Source organism: Cricetulus griseus, chromosome 4 (genome assembly GCF_003668045.3).
Source record: "Cricetulus griseus strain 17A/GY chromosome 4, alternate assembly CriGri-PICRH-1.0, whole genome shotgun sequence".
NCBI lineage: Eukaryota > Metazoa > Chordata > Mammalia > Rodentia > Cricetidae > Cricetulus > Cricetulus griseus.
Window position 1 is genome coordinate 45,132,297 of NC_048597.1, and position 18,247 is coordinate 45,150,543.

An 18,247-nucleotide genomic window follows, 5' to 3' on the forward strand; every position below is an offset into this window, starting at 1 on the left:
CCCTCTATTCTCTCTGCCTGTCATCACCCCCCACCCTTTCTCCTGCCTTACTATTGGCCATTCCGTCTTTATTAGACTGTCAGGTGTTTTAGGCAGGCAAAGTAACACAGCTTCCCAGAGTTAAACAAATACAACATAAAAGAATGCAGCACATCTTTGAATCATTAAAACAAATGTAACACATCTTAAAATAATATTCTACAACTATGTACTATGCCACAGAAATGAGAAAAGTAATTTATACAGCCTCTAAATTCAAAAAGTCTTCCACAGTTTTCTCTTGTACTTTATTCTCGTATTTAAGGCCTTCCAAGAATAGTGTTTGCACATGCTTATCCACTGTTAACCATATACTATGATGTGCTACATAGCTTGGGAGAGGCTATTACATTACAAGGTTTACAGAAAAGGGTTAGCCAGAGCCTAGAGGGAGCAACCAGGAGGTATTATGACTAAAGGCGATGTATGTCTGCATTGCAAGTTTAGTAACACTACAATGCCTACAGCAGTTAACAATACTGTGTTGCATACCTTCAATTTTGCTACAAGAATTGGTGTCCTAGCTAAGTTGAGTTGTCAGTTTGATACAGCCCTAAGTCAACTGAGGGGAGAGGCACAATTTAGGAATTGACTAGATCATATTGTGTCTTTGTGATATTATTTTGGCTGTTAATTGTTGTTAAGAGGGCCTAGGCTACTGTGGGCAGCACTGTTCCTTGGGAAGATGTGATATATATATATATATATATATATATATATATATATATATAATATATTAAAGGTGCCTCAATTTGGTGATCAGAAAAGTCTCCCATAAGTCTGGTATTTAAAAACTTGGTTGGTTACATTGTTTGGGGGAATGTTATAGAATATTTAGGAGATTTGGCCTTGATAGAAGGAGTAGGTGACCTGGCAGCAGGCTTTGAGAGTTCTTAGTCTTGCTCTGCTGCCAGGTAGCTCTACTTTGTATTTGTAGTTGAAGATGTGGTCTCTCCTGCTGCCTGTTGCCATGCCTTTGGGTCACATAGGAATCCCTCCCCACCCCCACTCCATCAATAAGTCAAATCCATCTTTTTCCATGTGCTTGCTGTCCTTGGTCCTGGCATTTGCTCACAGTAACAGAAATGTAAACCGACACAGTCAGTCAGTATTCCACTATGGTTTCTGTTGCTATGTGGATGGCCTGGGAAGCTTTCCCCAAGGTCAAACTTAAATTCAAGGCAACATGCTACTCAGTTGATCTATCCCTTTGTTCCCATCCCTCTCTTAGAAGTGCTGCAGGGCAATCTGATAACCAGAAGAAAAGTGCCTTTAGGTGCTCTATTTGGGGAAGTGTGTTCACAGGTAGCTGTGAGTCCTTATGAGCGCTCTCTCCTCTCTCTCTCTCTCTCTCTCTCTCTCTCTCTCTCTCTCTCTCTCTCTCTCTCTCTCTCTCTCTCTCTCCTCACCCACGCACCCCCCCCACTGGCCTTTAACACATCAAACTCTAAAATAAAATTATTCTCTTTTTCAGATTGTCTGTATGAATTCCATCAGCCCTTCCCCGCGCTCTTCTCTTCCAAGTTATTTTCTTTTCTGTTCAAGGCCATTGGATGGATGCAGCAGCAGGTCTGCCTCAATATGCCTGCATTCCAACTCCCAATTCTCTTTGACGGACTGTGATCTGGCGCCCTCTACTGACTTCTGGTGGCACCAGAGACGCCAAGGATGAGCACACAAAATATTCATTTACTCATGTGCAAAATAAGATAAATAAATCTAAAACGAAAAATAAAACCAAACTATAGAGCGATTTTTTCACGCTTTTGCTCAATTACTCAAAAAAAAAAGAAAGAAAGAAAGAAAAGAAAAGAAGCAAGGGCGAGAACGCTCGTCCGTGAAGGGGGAGGGGATAAGGCGGTCGAGGGAGGGCGTGTCCTAGCTCGCTATAGAGTCTGCGTGTGTCTATGCTGCTGCATCGCTGGCACCAGTGCTGACAGGTGTTGCTGCCTTACCCTCCACAGTAGAGGAGCTCAGACCCCAAGAAGCTGGTGTCTAGCTGCGGCCCAGAGCAACGATGGGCAGTCTGGTGAGTGGAGGAGTCTGGGATGATGAGGGCGGAATGGATAATCTGGAGCCCCTGGCTCTTGGGAGCCTGCCGAGGCAGCGAGGGAGGCACAAGAATCTGTTTCTTGGAGAAAGGATGCCCGGGACTTGGGACTTCCTAATTGCTGGACATTGACCGGGAGAAACCCCAGGGTCGCTGGTCCCACGGGGTGGGCGGCTTTGCTACGGGCTGCAGATCCCACTGGGAGGAAAACATGGCTAGTGCTCCATGGCTTCCCCAAAAGGGAGGAGGGGTAGCTCTGCATCAAGATAGAATCTACTGATACTGCTTCTTGCTGTATTCCTTTCACGGGAAGCCATGAAGCATTCAATAGACCCGCAAGCAATCCTTTGAAAGGATTGTCAGCTCGGTGGTCGTGCGAAAAGCCGGGATATTTAGAGGGGGCAGACATTTTGAGTCTTCAGTACTGTTTACGAGACAGAAATTTTAAAAAGGATGGGTGGTCATACGCCCTATTCTTTATATGCAGGGAACTGGTAGAATTAGGTGATAATCTAAATGCAATTAAAACACTGAGGTATTGCTTTTCATATGGCTGGCAAGAACACAGGTCAGTTTTTGCGTTACCTTTCTTAACAAAGGAGAATGGTGGTGTGTGAGCTAGTGTCCCCTGCCCAGCAGATGCTCTTAATCGTTAAACAAGGAATTGCTTTCCTGTTTTACAAATAAATGGGCAGGGAGGTTCATTTTTTTCCAAGTTCCTGTGGCTGCAATGAAGATACAAATTCAGATCTAGGAAGAATAGGAAAATGAGATCTATACACCTAGCAGGTGCGTAGCTGTCAGGTAAGACCAGGCTATAATGAACATCCACCTTCTGGATAAGGATTATAGGGGGATTTCTTTGTCTTTGTGATTCAACTGTGTAGTCAATTCTTGACTGGCTAATCTTTTAGCATCTTTTAAATTCTGGGCACTGTACTCGTGTTTTTACCGTGGAATTGTTACCATACCCCTGTAATATGACAGCAGCATTGATTTGCTATTCTTGCAGCAGACAGGCTCTTAGGATCCTTATCATTCGAAATACTATAGATTTTTTTAAAATATTTGCATATGCACAATGAGATCTCTTGGGAGTGGGATGAAAACCAAACAGGGAATTCATTCATAGTTCATGGTGATCATATATACAGACCCCCAGATAATGTCATGATTAGATAGTTCCTTTTGGTGACTATGACCATCACATGATGTCAGATGTGAAATTTCCTATGGTAATATCATGTCAGTACTCAGAAGCTTCCGATATTGAAGCATTATGATTTTTCAATTCTCACCTATGCTTCCTTTAACCCCAGGATTAATGCTATTATTGTGCCCCAGGCTCCAGAGAGGTTAAATAATGTGTCTTACCTAATGCATCTAGGATTGACTTTAGGCTTGATTACCACCAGCAATCCCATCACCTCCCGAGGAACGGAAAAGCTGCCATTATCCTGCATAAACCAGGGGCTAATATAAATAAATACTATGTAAATTTTTAACAGTGAAGCCTCACTCTTGACTCCTTGCTCCCTAATCTGGTTTTGTTTTTCACCCTCCCCAGGACCCACTCCTCAGTCTCATCTGCATTTTCTCTCCCCCATAAAACACAGTTATTTTTCACTATAAAAGCATGGTAAATATTTTCTTATTAAAGCCTTTGCTAAGGCCTGGATTTCATTGTGAGGGAAAGTCGTAATAGGTGAAAATAATGCTGTGGAATGGATACACCATAATCTGCCCCTGTGATTTCTTTAAGATAAAGCAAATGTATTGAAGATAAATGCTTGAAGATAAAGGAAAAATGTACTGACCCCTTGATGTCAGAGCCAGAGGATACATTTGTTGGATTTTCTAGCTTTCTTACACAATAAGAAAAGATGGAGAACAGTCTCAGTAATATAAAGAAAACGTTCCAGAAGTCCCTTCAGAAGCACTTCAGAGCTAAAGCCCTCTTGAAGGTGGTGTCTGTGTGTATGAAAAGGGGGAGGTGGAGCAGATATTGTGGAGGCTGCATCCTTTTTAGAAGCTCGTTACTTTTAACTTCCTAAAGGGTAGTGACTTTGTTGTGAGCCTTAGACCAATGAAGTCATGAGAAGTCACAAGGTAGGCACGGTACACTTGAGTATCCCCAAACAAATTGTTCTCGCACACAGTAATGATCACTCAGATGATGGGACTTTTAACTTCCTTTAGCCCTAAAAATGTTAGGAAACCCAACTATGTCATATAGAGGGATATCAGTACACACAACTTTATGGCTGCTTGTGGGATCCAGGCAGAAGGGCTAAGTAACTGGGTCTCCCCCAAGTGTAGACAGTAAAGCACTCAGGTATGGGGTGACATTGGAGGTGGCCACAGGGGTGAGACCTCACCTCTTTCAGAGTATACATCCTGAAAGATCACCAGGAATACCAGGACAAGGACTGTGATGGAAGTTCAAGGACTGTGATAGTAGTTCAGTGGGTTCTGGCAGAGCCAGATCTTCTCTGTGACTGTACTATGACAGTTTTCTTTCTCTCCCCCTCCTCCTATCCCCACCTACACACACACACACACACACCACACACACACACACACACACACACACACACACACACACACACACATGCCTATAGGGTACAGTTGACCTCAGAAAAGCTAGACATACTTTATTCATCTAGGATCTCAAACTACAGAGCCTATCCAGGACTACTAGGCTTCTTTTGCAACCTAAACCCCAGGGAACACAGTGTTGCACTTTACCCGTTTATTTTCTGCCTCTTCTTATAATGGATGGCACTTTGTTAGGAAAACTCAAGTTTACATAATGAGATTATGTTTGTGACACACCAGATGCCTTGACATGGTGTGTCACTTGTCCCAGTAACACTTCCTCCTAATGTAAGTTTTAGGTCATGGCTATTTTGTAAGAGAGCATACATGAACCAAAATAACAATTGCATACAGTGTAAAGTAAGAGGACATTAAAATTGGGGTGTTCCAGCAGATCAGAGAAAGGAATAGAAATCCTTGTAGCAGATTGAAGTTATTTCCAGATCTTCAAACACTTGTTTCCTAGGGCTGGGTGTGACAGCACATACCAGTAATTCCAGCACTCAGAAGACAGAGACAGGAGGATTAGAAGTTCAAGGTTATCCTTGGCTACATAGCAAATTCAACACCAGCCTAGGCTACATGGTATTCTATCTCAACCCACGTCGCCATGACCATTTCTTCAAAGACTCTACTCTCTTCCTCTTTTGTGGGCCCTGAAGCCCACAAAAAAACAGATATCATAAGACAAAGAGACATTTTAGGGCAATGAGAGTGACCTACTTTAGAAAGTTTGTGGAAAATAAACTCTAGAAGTCAGTGTATCTAAAAGGGGTGGCAAAAGAAAGCACAACTTGAGAATGAAGAGAAGACAGTCCCTCAGATGATAATCCATCCTTTGACAGCCACCCTGAAGCAAAAGCCCAAACCAAGGCCATTTAAGTGGTAATAGTCCAATGCTTTAGAGATGAACTTCAGCTTATTGCAGTAACAGAGGCTGTGGCTAAGCAAGGGCTAATAATATGCATATTCAGAATGGGATGTCCACTCTTGGTTTGTTGCAAAAATAGGTTGGAGCAAGGATAATGTGGTCAAATATCCTGTTTAAACAACTGGGTTTGCTGAGTTTTGACATTCTTGTGGGTCAATGGGGGAAAAACAGTCAAATGACACACTGACTCCATGTACACAGTCTATGGCCCAACTCCATGAACATAATGCTCTCTGGGAGTGGTATTTTCAAAATCGGCAAATGACACTGTAGCATTATATTTTTTCCATTCACAAAGAAGAAGGAAGAGTCTTGGGAAGGATGGAGGGAATGCTAGGCAGGTAATGAAAATACTGTGGACAAAGTTTAGGGATATATATATATATATATATATATATATATATATGTGTGGTGTGTGTGTGTGTGTGTGTGTGTGTGTGTGTGTGTGTTAAGTATATGTACATATGTATACTCACACACATATATGTATATACAATGTGTGTATGTATGTATGTATGTATATTCACACACACACACACACACACACACACACACACACACACACACATATATATATATATATATATATATATATATTCAATTGGGAACATTTTAGGCAGAAGGAAGATGTACTAGAATACAAGAGAGCTTGATAATTTGAAGGGACTGAAAGGCTGACAAGCAGAGCTTGTTATGCAAGAAGGAGACTTAGCACTGTGAGGTCTGAGAGCATGTGTGTAGGTGCTGAGCTCCCAGTAGTAGTAGGAAATGGGCGTCTAGGTCTCCATGAGACATCAGGTGGGGACTTCTAGCCAGTTTCATTATGTATGTATGTATATATGTATGTATGTATGTATGTGTGTATGTATGTAGGTGTATAGTAACATAAATATTTGTAAATATGTAAAATGAATTAGCAGAGTAGGGGTCTGTATCTACTTTATCTATTAGTCCCCAAAGCCCCTGTCACAGTGCCTAGCAAAAATCAAACTCAATAGATGATGAAAGATGCATTGCCAAAGGTTCAGTCAGAAATGCATGAAGGTTTCACAATGAAACCTATTCTTCCGTACAAGTAATTATATTATACTAATAAAAAGAATTAGAAATACATTCAATTAGAACTAGGACAAAGAACCCAGTGACACAAACTCAGGCCAGGATACCAGAACAAGAAGCAAGGACTTCAAATGGGAGAACTTATTGTATGGAGTGACTAATTAAATGTCTGGAAAGGAGAAGAGTGTGACATCCAGTGAGACATTCTTGTCTGGGAAATAAAGTCCAGAGGCAACCCTTCATGGGATAAACTGATGATGAATTTCCTGTCAGTCATAAAGCTACTAACCCATCTATTCCATTTATTCTTTCCATTGGGAACATTTTAAGCAAAAGAAGGAGGCAAAGGAACTAGAATACAAGAGAACTTGGAGATTTAAAGGGACTGAAATGTTGGTAAGGCAGAGCTTGTTATGCAAGGAGACCCAGTAATATGAGAGCATGTGTGTAGGCACTCAGCTCCCAGTAGTAGTAGGAAATGGGCATCTAGGTCTCCATGAGACATCAGAGGGGAACTTCTAGCCAGATTCATAATGGCTGCCAGGTTGTTTGGCTCTGGAAACATCATTAAATGTGATTGTCTTATCCTGACAAGTCAGCAAGAGCTTGATAATCCTCGCAATCATGGTTTTGAGACAGATAGTACAAAATAATTTTATATTTGTGCCCATTTTTTTAAAACCAACAATGCTCTTCACACAGGGAAGGTTGTGTGGTGATGTGGTTATGATGTGGTTATGACTGTGTAGCCAGTGCCTGGGGGTTGAGCCTTGCTTCTACCACTTTTTAGCTATGTTACCCAAGGAAAGCCACTTAATATCTCTCCTTCACATTCTTCATTGTGCAAGCGTTGATATTAACAGCACCTTCTTCATAGGTTCTTGAAGTGTTGGGCAAAGTAGTTGATCTCAAGTGCTAAGAACAGTGCCAGGTACATGCCAGTGTTCAATAAATGTTAGTTTTATGATCATTAGTAGTTTAGTAATCTAAATGCAAAGTAAAAGTTGAAATAAATATTTTCATGCATTTATCTTGTATGTGTCTGCTCCAGTCATTTATTCTTGTCCCTTGGTGTTTCAATATAGTCATGTATCTACTACCTTAGAAGAAGAATGGTATCACAAAAAGGCAGAGAAGTTTCAGAAAACAAAGTTTTGCAATAACAACGACCTGGACCTTCAGGCTTTGGAACTCCACAGGCTGAAAAAGGAGGGGAAAGTTCATTCCCCAAAGACTTGAGGAATTCCAGGGTGGTGAAGAACCGTCTTTTCTGACCCAGGGAGATATGTGTTTTCCAGTCTGGGAGAAGGGAAGGGCTGCCTGGTGTCTCTGTCCTGACACCATCATGTATGAAAGAAGGAGTGTTATGTCCTACCACCAGCAGTAGGGAATGAAAACTATTACCTGTACAGAGGTCTTGAGGTCCAAAAGAAGATAGGGTGCTGTATAGCAGAATGCCACAGGTACTTAGAGACAGCATTAACAAATTTCTTTGCCCAGCACAAGGAGAACCTGGGCTAGTTTGCAAGACCATGAGACAACTACAGTTTGCCTTTGAAGCAATAATTGTTCAAAGGATGGCCTTGGTTATTGAACACAAGGTAGAAAAATGGTTGTAATGAAAGCCTGGAAGCCACATACTGTAGCTTGGTGTGCTGTAAGCCCCCATAAGTTCCTGGAGTGCAGATGCAATGCCAGGAATGGGGACATTTATAAGGTATTAGGGTGGTGAGAGGCTGAATGCAAAGAGAAGGTACAACATTGATTGAAATGAAGTTTCTACCTCCAGTTGGAATGGCAATGTAAAATAAAAATGAAATTCAGTTCCTTACACTCCTTTAGTATAAAAGTCATAGAGCTACAGCGATCAAAGTGGCTCAGCGTTAAGGCAATTGCTACTTAAGCCAGGTGACCCGAGTTCAGTCCCTGAAACTCACATTGTGGTAAAAGGAGAGAGCCAAATCCATGGAGTTGTCCTCTGACCTCCACACATACTGGATAACATGCAACCCACCCATCACATCATGCATGTACACACACACACACACACACACACACACACACACACACACACACACACACACACACACTAAATTAATTGAAAACATCCGAACATCCATCTTCTGTTTGTGTCACTTATAATGAACATACCTCAGATCCAATGAAATGATTCTGTGACAACCATAAAGGACAGCTCATCCAAACACTCAGTCTCTAACAAGGCAATTCCCAGAATAACAGTCCCTTAAATAGCGCCAGGGCATTTATCAAGGCAGAGGATTCCTAGGCAAATATAAAAAAATAAAGCAATGAAGCAATAAACAAAGTTAGTATTAGTACTGGCTACCATGTATTTAAAAATTTTGTTGCATTTTCAGGAGAGTCTGCCTCAGCCAAGTCCAAAGGTAGTCATGTGTTTCTGAAAAGTGTTTTCCTTCTGTGTTTTGTCCTTAATATTAACCATGGCTGATTATTTGGGAAGGGTAAGCTGTCTGACATCTGCATTTTCTGTATTTTCTCTATTAACTAAGGCAGTTTGGCTCAGAGAACCTATGTGTTCAAGACCATGCTCTTGACAATGGTAGCTTTAAAAGCAAGTCTCACACTGCCAGGGCCATGAGAGAGCCACACCGAAGCTTTTCCCTCCCCACATCCTGAGTACTCTGTTATTTAGTTCATTTATAGCCTTGGTTTCTGTTTCCATGCAACTCTGGTGGATAAACACTTGATTCCAACATTTCCTGAAATCGGTACTACAAGGACACTTCCCTGGCTCTGTCCCAACGCAACCCCCATTTCTATCGTTTGCTTTCTGTCTTCAGGTATTCAGGAGACCTTTCTGCCATCTTTCCATCTACAGCCTGATTTGGGGCATGGCAGCAGTAGCACTGGTCACAGCTCAAGGTAAAGACGCTCAGTTCTTCACCCGGAGACCTTCTGGGGTGGAAGCTGGCCACTCTTATGTATGCTAAGCTAGCCCACTCATCTGCATGGATTACTGGAGCATGCCATCAGCCTTGGGATAGTGAGAGTGGTTCTCCACGCTTTCTTTTCAAAGTAGTGGGACAATTTGGCATTCCAAGTCTATTCCATTAAATAAACTAGATTTAAGAAAAACATCCCCTCCCAAGTAAAATATGATGTCAGTTTTTCACCCACAGAACTGGGTGGGGAGAGAACCTTGAAAAACAATTCCCTGAACTTAATTTTAAGGACCTGGGAACATCTGGAATGAAGGAACAGATATATTCTTCCTGGAAGGCATGTCTTAAAATTGAGTTTATTGACCTTTTACAGAAAGTAAAACTTCAAAAAAGGAGATACATAAGCTTACAGTATCTCCTGTTCAAAATCCATGCTTGTGCCACCTTCTCTGAATTTCCTGATTCTTCTTGTTGCTTCTTGTTAATGGTCAGTTTATGCTGATTTTGTTGTTTTTTCTAATCATTTTTGGTGTGATGTCATTCATCATGTGGCAGGCTTCACACCCACCCACAGTCTTGACAAATTATAGGATTTACTGACTGAGTAGCAGAATCAAAAACAATTCCACATAAGCACCAAAGAACTGCTCCATTAAGGGAGATTCTCCACAGTCAAACATAGGCTTACCCACGTGTTCAACTGTAGTTTTGCTCCCCTTTTTCCACCCTGCATTCTAAAAACAACAGTTTTTTTTTTTTTTTCAAATATGTTGTGTAAAATCTCCAAAAGTTTTCAGGCAACCTCAACCTCACCAATGGGTTCTGCATTCCAGAACTTTTCTTCCCTTTAAGGAGTTCCCATCATTACATTACCAGCTAGGTGACACTTAGTGATCCAGGGTATGCTGGCTGTTATGCCCTCATTTGTTCTCTCTATGGCCTTCCATTTCCTGCTTATACTTCTTAATATTTCTTCTGTTTGGTTATCCTTAAAGAACAAATTTTAGTGTTTTTGTGCAACTCTGTATATTGTCCATCATTTTATTAATTCACTTATGTTGTTTGATGTAGGAAGAAGGAGGTTTAGAAGCAGGTATCTATTCATTTTTAGTCTCTTTGGTTCCCAGTTAATGTAGTTAGTATTAAATCTGTCCATAAATGCTTTATCAAGTTTTACAGACACTTAGTGCACTAAGCTTTTGGCTACCATTTGGTTGTGATATGAATTTGGTTTATGTGATACCATTTGGTTTATGAATCTTGCTATGATTTCAGCTGTACTTGGAGTTAAAAAGGATTGGGGAAATGTCTGGTTTTATTGTTGTGTAGACAATGTTCAGAAAGAGCAAAATTTAAGGCCAATTTCAAGTTTGATTTAGGGAAATATTTTATGTATGCTTTGAAAAATTTAAACATTCTCTCACTTAGTAGTGTACATATCTGAGTGATACATATCCATACATATAAAACATATGATACATATATTAAAATTAGATATGAAACCACATATAAAGATCATTTTTAATTTTCTGTGTTATACTTGAATCTTTGTCTTAATAATTTAAAGTTATGGAATTAAAGATACTGAGAGATGTATAGAAAACTTTATTATTATGACTGTGGATTTGCAACTGTAATTTCAGCAGTATTTGATTTATATATATATATATGTGTGTGTGTGTGTGTGTGTGTGTGTGTGTGTGTGTGTGTGTGTGAGTTATGTTGTCAGGTATATAAGGTTTTATTATTGATACATGTTGGATTGCTCCCCTCATCATTTTATTGTTCTTTTGTTTTTCCATGTGAAAAGTGCTACTGGGCCAATGTTAGAATGCTTAAGTCTATTCTTTGAGTCGTTTGTTATTCCTTTCCCAATATATACCTCTATGTGTGACATTATGTGGGAATGCCATGGCCTGGACCTTTGGCCTACTAATTCCTAATTCAGTGGTAGCCATTTTGCTACATTTTACAGTTTGTTGAGATTTTGTGTTTCCTGTTCTCTAGATCTCTAAATTTTACCACTTACAATTTTGGTTTTTTACTCACCCATGTTCATACCAAAATGCTTATTGATTTAAGATGACTGGATTTGTTTGTTGTGAGTTCTTGGATGTAACATTTATTACTCCTCTTTTATTATATCCCTTTTCTCAAATGTTTGGAAATTTGCTGTTGGTTATTTGTTATTTCATGGATGCTAATACATTAAGTCACCTGTCATGTATAAGTGGCCATCATTGCAGAGAAGAAATTATTGCCATAACATCTAATGAAAATTGAGAATATGTAGATTATCAGTTGAGTGTCAAAACCTCTTGATCATGTTGGGTACATCAAGCCTCCTAGAGCCTCATCCTGTACATCACTCTCCTTGTGTGTCTGTGCTCAGTCTTGATTTCCAGAGCCTGAGCCCTCTGGTGTGTGTGTGTGTGTGTGTGTGTGTGTGTGTGTGTGTGTGTGTGTGTGTGTGTGTAAAGCACCCAAATCATTGCTTAAACTGTCTGCTCAGCCTATTGCCCTTTGGCCCTTCTTTGTTGCTAGCTCATACTTCACTAAGCATGAACTCATCTAATGGTCTCATTCCAATTAGCAGCTTTCATGCTCAATCATTCTACTTACTCTCAAACTCACAGGGATTCTTTGGGATTTCTGGTTACTAAGTGTTTTCTTGTTATTATAGTCTGCTTCTGCTTTTAAAAGTCAAACAAATGCATTTCTCTGCTAACATATAGGCACGTACACATTTTGTTTTCTTCTTTGCCTTTTTCATTCTTTTCTATATTTGAGCTTCAGTATGAATTCTGTTTGTTACCAGGAGTACGTGTGTGTGTGTGTGTGTGTGTGTGTGTGTGTGTGTGTGTGTGTGTGTGTGTATGTATGTAATAAGGTTCTAAAATAGAAATGTTCTTTTGCTCCCTAGTGGAAGTGGTGACCCAGGATGAAAGAAAGCTGCTGCACACACCTGCATCCTTACGGTGTTCTCTGAAACAATCCCAGGAACCATTGATTGTGACATGGCAGAAAAAGAAAGCTGTAAGCCCAGAAAACATGGTCACTTATAGCAAAACCCATGGGGTTGTAGTCCAGCCTGCATATAGAGACAGGGTTAACATCACTGAGCTGGGACTCTGGAACACAAGCATCACCTTCTGGAACACAACACTGGACGATGAGGGCTGCTACATGTGTCTCTTCAATACGTTTGTTTCTGGGAAGATCTCAGGAACAGCCTGCCTCACCCTTTATGGTGAGCATCTTTGAGAATACATTCTCTCCTTTCCAGAAATACTATTTCCAGTATCATTGTGAATGTGGTTGTAGTGCCTGGATTTTCTGTGTCATAAGCATGCACAGATTCACTAGAAGGTACTTAGCTTTTCATGCCTGCTGTAGCTGTTATTGCAGAATTAGGAGAACTCTAGGCACTACACTAAATTGTTTGGCTGGAACTGTCTACTCTCTGGGGTCTTGGGTCACCAAAATTGAAGACAATGATGAGGGCAATAAGTTCTGCACAGCAGCGATTTGATTTTTGACTCGATGTTTGACAGCAAATGTGCAATGTGTTGTCTCAAGAGCCCTTGACAACTTCTGAACCTAATGACAGAGGCAGATTAGTCTAACCTGTAGCCAATACGATATCTTTATTATTTTATTTCAAAGAAACTGTTTCAGGATTACTAAGGGCACAGCCAGCAGAGGCTTTTCATAATGGACTAATGCCACTGAAAATATAACAGGATGCAAAGCAGTCTTTGCAGACAGCTTTCTTCTTGATTTCCACTTCTTTGTCTGTTTCTCTTATTCCCTTCCTTTGTTCCCCCCTCATCCTTCTCCCCTTCTTGTCTTCTTTTCCTCCCTTTTTGCTTCTCGTATTTTCTCTTTTCTGCACCTTTTCTTTTTTCTATAGTATTTTTTTCTCCTACTCATTTTTTCTCTATCCCCCAAAGTGGAAAGCCTGTTCTCACTCACAGTAAATGACCCTTTCTACATCAGATTCATAAAAATGCCCTCATTTTTCCTTACATTTATCTCTCCCAGCACTTACTGATGCTTGAAAATTGGGGCACCCTCTACAGTTCTATTCCCCCAGATCCTATGATCTACCTATCCCTTGACCCTACAGGCACAAACAAGCTTTCCCTTATCACTGGCTTCTAATTAACTTGTGGGCTTTGAAGCCAACCACAAAAGCATTTTTTTTGTTCAGGTTGGCAGAAAAAAAGGCTTACTTTCTGGCAGGAATGAAGTTGTTAGCTTGGGAAGCCTTTACAAAGAGAACAGGCCAGAACTTGTAGGAAAGTCCTATCTTCCTTTTTTAAATGATTTTCCCTTCTTTGTCAGGTGATCCCCAGGACCCTTCTAACAGTCACTCTCTGAGTTTCCTAGTTATGAACACTCAGTTTCTAGCTTGTGTTTTAGGTACATCTTCCAACCAAGCCTTTTTCTTTCCCCATTATCCTCTCTGCCTCATTCAGCTTTTTCCAGAAAATGCAAATTTCTCTAAACAGCAGTCTCTAAAAGCTGTGCCCTGCCTGGTCTTCTGATAGGTAGAATCCACATATAGAGGTGCCAATTAGGGGGCACTGTCAAAATCTTTCTGAGAAACATCTAATAGAAGATATTGATCACACAAAAGATACGGAATAATTAGACTTGCAATGTATGGAGGAGACAAACTGTGTGCTGTGTCTTCATCTCGCTCTCTCTAACCTGTCAGTTATGCTAGAGACAAACTACAGACATGGAGATTCTCACAAGAGGTTTGGACTCTGCTGCTCCTCACTGGGAGAGCTGAGATTCAGGCAAGGGGTGTCATCTCATCAGTCTAGCTCCCACTGTCTTTCTTTTAGGATCTTTCCCTCATCCCTATGAGAAAATGCAGAAGCCAGGTGAGATGCTTAGCTGATGACAGGCCATGTGTTATTTCTTTTGTCCCAGTACAGCCCATAGTATTCCTTCACTACAACTATTTTGAAGACCACCTAAACATAACCTGCTCTGCGACTGCCCGCCCAGCCCCTGCCATTGCCTGGAAGGGCACGGGTACAGGAATTGAGAATAGTACCGAGAGTCACTTCCATTCAAATGGGACCACATCTGTCACCAGTATCCTCCGGGTCAAAGACCCCAAGAGTCAGATTGGGAAGGAAGTGATCTGCCAGGTTATATACCTGGGGACTGTGATCGACTACAAGCAGAGTCTGGACAAAGGTAAGAGAAGGTGGGCAAGGGAGATTGGTGCTTCTGTGTTTATGCACCCGGAAGATGGCTATGTTCTGCAGAGACTTTCAACTGCTCAGCAAAGGCCATAGTTAAGGAGAGAATGAGACAAGTGTAGAAAGAACTGAGGTTGCAAATAAGGCAAGTTTTTCTGTAGTCTCCCTACCTGCAGAGGTGACATTCGAAGACTTCCGTTAGTCACATGAAGCTGCAGAGAATATTGAACTGTATGTTTTACACACACACACACACACACACACACACACACACACACACACACACACCTGTAATTAAAGTTGCCTCTCTAATTATGTATGGTAAAAGGTCAAACAACCAACACCAATTAAGAAAATACAATCACAGCAATCTGCTTTAATAAACATTTGTTTTTAGTGTCTCTTTAAGAGAAAAAAATGACTATAAGGAAGCGGTGAAAAAAACAGTTGATCTGAAAATCAAGGGAACTACTCTATGACTGACAGAAGGATAGCACACACAGTGTGGAGACACTGGGCAATTCACATCCTTTGTGGGGTGGGATGAGACGATGTGGGATGTGAACACATTACTCGGAATAGCATACAAGCTAAAATTTGTCAATCATTTCCTTCTGGGATTTCTTTTATTTTTTTTTTGCACTATACACAACAGCTAACTGAAGTTTCAGAAAGTAAAATGGCCAGAAAGGATAGATGGGAAACAGCATAATACTTTATATACCTATAGTTGATATCCATCTACACAGAACTATTTCCGAGGCAATCACAAAATTGTGTGTTCAACACTCCAGTGAGAAAGACACAGTAGACCATGAAGGAAATGGGTCCTCAGATCTGCAATCCTGCAATTCTGGAGGATTAGGAAGGTTTCCTGGAGGACTTCACATTGATGATGAAATCAATGGATGATCTTCACCAAGAATGGCCCCATCTGAAGGGTCATCACTTTTTTTAGAGAAACTGCTTACCCTTCATATGTTTTTCTAGGCCCTGGGATGATCCTTTGCACATGACTCTCTCTGGGACTCATGGATGCAAGGTGTGGGAATTACGTGTAAGTGACTACAGAGGGCTTGGTTTCAGAGTGAAGACCTTGACAAGCTTTCTCTCTGTAGTTTTGAAGCACTAACTCTGGAATTGGCACACAGTGACAAGCATTGTAAAATGGCATGTTGCAATCAGTGCAACCTGGAAGAACTGCCCATGTGCAGTGGCCTCCAGGAAGTAGCTCCTATTGAAGTGTCAAGGCTAGTTAGAAACTGGATATTTAGATAAATTTTGGCCAAAAAGCCTTGTGTGCTGTGTTTGGACTTCTGTGAAGAGAGCTTCAGGATCAGCCAAGGCCAAGAGCAATGTCCTGGAGAAACAAGAGCCTGAAAAGGAAAATTAGTTCTTTTCCAAGAATTCTGAGTTTGACTTACATAGCATGGAATGTCTGCTGCTGTTTATACAGCATTTGTTTATTCTGTGAACATTTACTGATGGTACCAAGAACCCTACATGCAGCTCTAGAAACCATAGAAATGAGACAAACCCAAAGGCTTTCTTTCAGTTCAATTGCGAGCATTCTGTTATAGAGAAGGTGCTAGATGCTTCCTGAAGTAGTGCAATAAAACATTGAATGAATTGCTTCCAATGATTGGCATCATAGGATTCACGATTTTCCCCTTTATATCTCCTAGTATTTTTAATTTTTCTTTAATGAACATGTCACCATAGTGTAACCTATTGCAAAGAATATGGGTTTTGGAGGCAAAAGGATTTGACTAACCCTTTGCTCTTATATTTTCTACCCTAGTATTGAGCTCAGTTACCCTCCAAGGTTAGGAGTGGTTTCTGTTTAAAGTCTGTTAGATGTTAATATCATTTAACTACAGAAAGTATCAGGTTTAATTTAGGTGGCATTGCAACGATCCCATTGTATGTAACTGCATGAAATTTGCTGGCTGTTACTAATATCTAATTGTTTTACAAATCCTATGAGGCCATGACTGTAGACATAACTAGGTATATACTTAAGGGTAATTGTATATGAGGGCTCAGTTGTCATTAAAAGTTGTAATTGTGGCTTTGTGGCTTTCTCCCTTTTTGCCCCAGTCATCTCCTCTTCTGACTCCCCTTTCCCTTTCTCTCCTTTTTTTTTTTTTTTTTTTTTTTTGCAGGGTTTTGGTTTTCAGTCCCACTGTTGCTAAGCATTGTTTCTCTGGTGATTCTTCTGGTCTTGATCTCAATCTTACTATACTGGAAGCGCCACCGAAATCAGGAGCGTGGTGAGTCGTCACAGGGGATGCAGAGGATGAAATAAGGTAAATATTTTTCCTTTGTAGTAATTTGGGATTGTTTGAATATACAAATAAGGGGGAGCAACACTGTTGTGTTTATTGCATATATATATAAACATATATATATATATGTGTGTGTGTGTGTGTGTGTGTGTGTGTGTGTGACATTTCTCAATAAATGTTCATTTGTTAAATGAGTGAATATATGAAGCTAGCATAAATAAATTTTCAAAGGTATTTTGCCAGTTCTCTTCCTCTTATTGTAGCTCAGTTCTTCATGAATGCCAGCCAAATCTTAGACAATGTAAGGATCAGAAAATAAGATTGCTACTAAAACAAGAGAAGTAAGTTATATTTTGAGAAAGAATTAAATTTCTTTGTTTTCTGAGAGCTATGCACAACCTAGTAAGCACAAAACTGTGATTATTTTTTTTTTGAAATGGGAATTTCCTAGGGTGAAGGGGTGACATGGGAGTTTCTTCCATCTCATGTAACAGGGCTTCAGGGTCAGGAAAGAAAACAAATGTTGGTTTTGAGTGATATTTTAGAATTTGATTTTAAAAATCTCCCTCAAATTCTACCTTCCTTTCCTTTTCACTTTGTGTTTCGTGGGGTATCTCTCATGTCCTCACAACTTTTTTGACCACTTCATCTTGCCTAACCCTTTTTAAATCAACACCAGATCAATTCATATGATTTACAAAACAAGCAATGAGCCTACAATGTCACTGTCCCTTTTTTGAGAGTAGATGAGAGGATTTGTTCTGTCTGTAAGATTATAGATCAGATGATCTCATGGCATATAAACATAAGCCTTGGGACACGAAGCTCTCCCCCACAATATCAAAGGCGGAAATTCTCTTTGATTCCATTTATCCAAGCATTTCAGTTTTTCAGTTAGGAAATAGGAGGCCAGAGAGGAAAGGCAGGCTCCTTCTTGCAGGTCATGGGCAGTTCTCATAAGCAGGTTAGATCTAGTGTGCTGTTCTCCTGACTCAGAGAGGATCCCAACCCCTCTCCTGACTGGAAAGGAGCTCCGGTTGTCAGTTGCATTCATTGTAAACTGTTCTGTGTTTAAAACAAAAATGTCTAAAGTATTCCAATTCATTACTTAAAGTTCATTTTGACTAAAAGTTATA

General features: G+C 40.4%; 1 protein-coding gene across 1 annotated transcript; it reads left to right on the forward strand.

The window, feature by feature from the left end:
• Positions 1-2,056: 2,056 nt before the first annotated feature.
• Positions 2,057-17,131, forward strand: LOC100764921 (OX-2 membrane glycoprotein). The gene is made up of 5 exons (XM_035443190.1): positions 2,057-2,068; positions 9,500-9,581; positions 12,525-12,851; positions 14,546-14,818; positions 16,989-17,131. Exons 1-5 carry the CDS (start codon positions 2,057-2,059, stop codon positions 17,129-17,131), a joined length of 837 nt encoding a protein of 278 aa, XP_035299081.1.
• Positions 17,132-18,247: the final 1,116 nt, after the last annotated feature.